Source organism: Manihot esculenta, chromosome 5 (genome assembly GCF_001659605.2).
Source record: "Manihot esculenta cultivar AM560-2 chromosome 5, M.esculenta_v8, whole genome shotgun sequence".
In the NCBI taxonomy this organism is placed as follows: Eukaryota; Viridiplantae; Streptophyta; class Magnoliopsida; order Malpighiales; family Euphorbiaceae; genus Manihot; species Manihot esculenta.
The window spans coordinates 33,006,914-33,012,739 of NC_035165.2; the positions used below are offsets into that span (position 1 = coordinate 33,006,914).

At 40.7% G+C, this 5,826-nt stretch overlaps 1 protein-coding gene across 1 annotated transcript; it reads left to right on the plus strand.

Moving 5' to 3' along the window:
- Positions 1-206: 206 nt before the first annotated feature.
- On the plus strand, positions 207-5,544 carry LOC110616117 (receptor-like protein kinase BRI1-like 3). Its single transcript, XM_021758441.2, has 2 exons — positions 207-892; positions 1,146-5,544. The coding sequence occupies exon 2, from the start codon at positions 1,405-1,407 to the stop codon at positions 5,083-5,085; it is 3,681 nt and encodes a 1,226-aa protein (XP_021614133.1). The 5' UTR covers positions 207-892; positions 1,146-1,404; the 3' UTR covers positions 5,086-5,544.
- The last annotated feature ends 282 nt before the right edge of the window (positions 5,545-5,826 follow it).

Genomic DNA, 5,826 nt, shown 5'->3' on the forward strand with positions numbered 1-5,826 from the left:
ACCGTAATACTTACAATTTTCATACAATAAAAAGTAAGAAAAGCAAAAACTGTAAAAATCTTAAATTAGTAATAATGAAAAAAAAACAGGAATAATTAGCATTTCCAAGAAATGATTCACAAAAATCTGAGCACCAAGCTCAAGGCCAGTAGGCTGAGCTAGTGTCTGCTGCCGATGTAGGGCGAAAGAGTTGCACACTCACAGACGTGTACTCTAGCATATTCTCCTATCTCTTTTCTATCGTCAACATACAAATTCAGTAAATAAAAAACAATTATAAATAAAAAAGTGTAAAAGAGAGACGTACAAGCATGGCCTTTGCAATTTCAAGCAAAGAAGAGAGAGAAACGAAAGTATCAACTCCAAAGTTTGACTGCACCACAAAAATAACAAAGAAAATGGAGGAGCAGCCGTCTACGGAGGAGCAGCCGTTCCTTTTTCCTCTTCTTTTTCTTCACTATTCTAATCTCAAGGCTATTCCCATCTCTTTCATCTTCTTATTCTACTTGCTCTGCTACCACTTTCATTTATCTTTCTCTCTCTAAACCCACCCTTGCACAACACCGCCAGCTCCTCGGTTCTTCTTCTGGGTCTGATCAGAAAGAGTGAAAGATTGCTTCTTTTGGGTTTTCTTTTTGTTTTTATTTGAATTTGGGTGGTGGGGGAGGTTTGCTTAATTGCTTTGCTTCTGTTCTGTGTGTTTGTTGTTGGTCACTCGTGGATTCTTGTTAAAAGTAACTAAGTTTGGTGAGACAACCGACAGTTCTGCGCCTCGTATATTGTCTCTCTCCTCCGTATGTCTCTCTTCTTTAACGGACGACTCTTCCTGTTTCTTGGACTTGTACTCAACTTGTCACAACTCCTCCATTGCATCCCCTGCTCCTTAAACAAGGTATTGTCTTTCTTTCCTTCATTTTCTTGAACAGAAAAAAAAAAATCCATTCTCTCTCTTTCTTTTCTTTAGTCTTCTTTATTCTTCTTTTATTATTATTGTCATTATTATCTCTAATCGTGTTCTGATTTTGAATTTAATTCTACATGATTATTTTGTCTTTGATAGTGATGTCCACAACTTTTACGCTTTTCTTTTTTAAATAGTGGATTTCTTTCTTTTTTTTTAAAAAAAATTCAATTTATAATTTCAGATTGTCAAGCAACAAGTCCTGACTAGATTCCTGACTAGATATATGGGAAGTGACACCTAAAAAGAATGAAACCCAAAAAGAGTTGACTGCTAACACATCTATACGGTAAAGATGCTGCCAAATGGAAGTTGCAGATGAAATAGCCAAGGGTTTATCTTATGATCTGGGTGTTGAAGAACACACACGAATTCAAAATCACCATGGCTGCAACAAGTTAGACTTTTGTTTTCTTGGTCTCTGAGGAAAATCTGACAAGAAAATGAAGAGAGAATGGAGGGGGAGGGTATCACCACGAGAGCAAGACATCATGGGAATCTTTAGCTTTGGCTATATACTGGTGCTGCTTCTAATCATTCCATCACAGGCTAGAGAATTAGCTTCACCGCAAAATAGCAATGATGAAATTGTGGGGTTGCTATCCTTCAAGAGATCCTCTGTTCAATCTGATCCGAATAATGTCTTAGCCAATTGGACTCCCGATTCCTCTAGTCCTTGTTCATGGTTTGGTGTCTCTTGTTCTGTTGATGGCCGTCGTGTGACCTCTCTGGACCTCACCAAGGCCGGCCTCATTGGCAGTCTACACCTTTCTCACCTTACATCTTTGTCAGCTCTCACCACAATTATTCTCCGAGATAATTTATTTTCTGCCGGTGATCTCTCTGCCTCCTCTGCTATTCCCTGTGCTCTAGAGACTCTTGACTTGTCTTCCAACAACATCTCTGATCCTCTTCCGGCGAGTTCCTTCTTTATCTCCTGTAATCGTCTGGCTCATGTTAATCTCTCTCATAATTCAATTCCAGGTGGCACTCTCCAGTTTGGTCCTTCTTTAATGCAGCTTGATATCTCTGGCAATCGCATATCTGATTCAACTTTCTTGAAACGCTCTCTCTCTCTCTGTCGGAACTTGAATTTCCTCAACTTCTCCAATAGCAAGCTTACTGGCAAACTTGAAATCACTCCCTTATCTTGCAAGAGCCTCTCAGTTTTAGACCTCTCATATAATTTGCTATCTGGGGAGATACCACCCAGTTTTATTGCAGACTCTTCATCATCTCTCAAGCATCTGGATTTATCCCACAATAACTTTTCTGGTAGCTTCTCCAGTCTTGATTTTGGACGCTGCAACAATCTCAGTTTCCTCAGTCTGTCACAGAACAAGCTTTCCGGCACTGTGTTCCCAATTAGTCTGAACAATTGTGAGATTTTGGAGACGCTTGACCTCTCCCATAACGAGCTTCAACTAATGATACCTGGTGCCCTGCTGGGGAAGTTGAAACAGTTGAAGCAGCTGTCTCTAGCTGACAATCTGCTCTTTGGTGTTATTCCTCCTGAGTTGGGACAGGTCTGTGGAACTCTGCAGGAGTTGGATCTATCAACAAACAAACTCACTGGAGGCTTGCCGCTGAATTTTGTATCATGTTCTTCTCTGCAGACCCTAAACCTTGGAAACAATCTCCTTTCAGGAGATTTCCTCACTACTGTTGTCAGTAGCCTTCAAAGTCTGAAATATCTCTATGTACCATTCAACAACGTAACTGGTCCTGTGCCCTTGTCTCTCACAAATTGTACTCAGCTTCGAGAGCTTGACCTGAGTTCCAATGGCTTCACTGGTAATGTTCCTTTTGAGTTCTGCACCTCCTCAAACCCCTCTAAGCTGCAGAAGTTTTCTATGGCCAACAATTACCTATCAGGGCAGGTGCCTTCAGAGCTTGGAAGCTGCAAAAACCTGAGAAGAATTGATCTTAGTTTCAACAATCTGAATGGTCCCATTCCTTCAGATGTTTGGACCTTGCCAAATCTTGTTGATTTGGTTATCTGGGCAAACAACCTCACAGGTGAAATTCCGGAAGGCATTTGCGAGAATGGAGGAAACCTTGAAAGTCTGATCCTCAACAACAATCACCTCACTGGAAGTATTCCTAAGTCCATTGGTAGTTGCACAAATATGATTTGGATATCACTTTCCAGCAACAAGCTTATTGGAGAAATCCCTCCTAGCATTGGAAATCTAGTGAACCTTGCAATACTCCAAATGGGTAACAATTCGCTCAGTGGACAAATACCACTGGAGCTAGGAAAGTGTCTGAACCTTATATGGCTTGACTTGAACAGCAATAACATTACTGGGTCCATCCCACCTGAGCTTTCAGCTCAATCTGGCCTAATTATTCCTGGGATTGTATCAGGAAAGCAGTTTGCTTTTGTGAGAAATGAAGGCGGGACATCTTGCAGAGGAGCTGGAGGACTTGTTGAATTTGAGGGGATTAGAGCAGAGAGGCTGGAGAATTTACCAATGGTTCATTCATGTCCAACAACAAGAATTTACTCTGGGACCACAGTTTACACCTTTTCCAGTAATGGCAGCATGATATACCTTGATCTTGCCTACAATTCCTTGTCTGGAACTATTCCTGAAAATTTTGGTTTGATGAGCTATTTACAGGTTCTGAATTTGGGGCACAACAAGTTAACTGGAAATATTCCTGGCAGTTTTGGAGGTTTAAAAGAAATTGGAGTTCTGGATCTCTCTCACAATGATCTTCAAGGATTTATCCCAGCATCTTTAGGGACTCTTTCATTTCTTAGTGATCTTGATGTCTCTAATAACAACCTTTCTGGTCCCATCCCTTCTGGTGGTCAGCTGACCACTTTCCCGGCATCCAGATATGAAAACAATTCTGGCCTTTGTGGGGTACCATTGCCCTCTTGTAGCTCTGGAGGCCGCCAGTCGGGCTCTTATCATCAGGGAAAGAAGCAGTCCGTGGCAGCAGGGCTGGTCGTCGGCATCACATTCTTTATGTTGTGTATCTTTGTGCTCATATTAGCTCTTTATCGTGTGAAGAAGTTTCAGAAAAAGGAGGAACAGAAAGAAAAGTATATTGAAAGCCTTCCAACTTCGGGTAGCAGCAGCTGGAAATTTTCAGGCGTTCCTGAGCCTCTGAGCATCAACATTGCAACATTTGAGAAACCTCTGCGTAAACTTACCTTCGCCCATCTGCTTGAAGCCACTAATGGTTTTAGTGATGAGAGCTTGATAGGTTCTGGAGGATTTGGACAAGTCTACAAGGCAAAACTTAGCGATGGTTCTGTTGTTGCAATAAAGAAACTGGTCCATGTTACAGGCCAGGGAGACAGAGAGTTTATGGCAGAAATGGAAACCATTGGGAAAATCAAGCACCGGAACCTGGTACCTCTGCTGGGTTACTGTAAGCTTGGGGAGGAGAGGCTTCTTGTCTACGAGTACATGAAATGGGGAAGTCTGGAATCTGTTCTTCATGACAGGTCTAAAGGAGGATGCTTGAGGCTTGATTGGGCAGCAAGAAAGAAGATTGCCATAGGTTCAGCAAGAGGACTTGCATTCCTTCACCACAGCTGCATACCGCACATTATCCACCGCGATATGAAATCTAGCAATGTTCTTCTAGATGAAAACTTTGAGGCCAGAGTTTCTGATTTCGGCATGGCAAGATTGGTGAATGCTCTCGACACGCATCTTAGCGTAAGCACACTTGCAGGAACTCCTGGTTATGTGCCTCCTGAGTATTATCAGAGCTTTCAATGCACAACAAAAGGGGATGTCTACAGCTATGGTGTCATACTGCTGGAGCTCCTCTCAGGCAAGAAGCCAATAGATCCAACAGAGTTTGGGGATGACAACAATCTTGTAGGATGGACAAAGCAGCTTCACAAAGAAAATAGAGACAATGAGATACTGGATACTGAGTTAACACTGCAAAAATCTTGTGAAACTGAGTTGCATCAGTATCTGAGAATTGCTTTTGAGTGCCTTGAAGAAAAGCCTTTCAAGAGACCAACAATGATTCAAGTGATGGCCATGTTCAAAGAGCTTCAGGTTGATTCTGAAAGTGATATCCTAGATGGTTTCTCACTGAAAGATGCAGTTATCGATGAATCGAGAGAGAAAGAATGCAGCTCGTGATATGGGGTACATGGCTGAGGATGTGACCATGGTTTCTCACTGGATGCTGGAGTTATCCTACAAATTTCACCTACTGTAAATAATAGAACACTCAACTAGACAGAGAAAGGTGCAGGAAATGTGGGAAGAAACATAGTCATGGAGTATTTCAGTTGCTTAACAATGGGTGACTTGCAAATTTTTCTTTCCTTTGATCATTACTTGAAAAGCTTTGTTTCTTTGCCATTAGCTTCTTTCTTTTGTCACAGTTTTGCCAACAGATGTTTCCCTATTTGTTTTATTTAGAATTTTTCCAATTTTTTGCTGTTCATAGAAATCCAGTAGTTGAGAAATGAAGACCTGTGTCTTGTAAAGTTATAGTCATTAGCATATATAATTTGGAAGTAAATCATAATTGTATCATTTTCATTTAGTTCCAGTGAAAGTAATAACAATAATGATAACATAACACTATCTGCAGTTTCCTTCTTTGGTTCAGCCTTGAATTTTGGATATATTTTTTGATGTTCATATACCCTTTAGCATAAAGGTGTGGCTTTGCTCATTCAACTGGACATAGGAATTTCTAAGCAACATTTTCTGGAATATTAAATTATAGAATTTTAAGTCAGAAGAGTTTTCTGGAAGAAGAAGGAACAGGTTGTCTGTTACTTCACTCTTTCTTCCATGATTTCTTCATTTTTTTGCTGACCAAAATAAATTCATTGACAATAAGTTGCTGCCTGCTGTTTTGTGTACAAA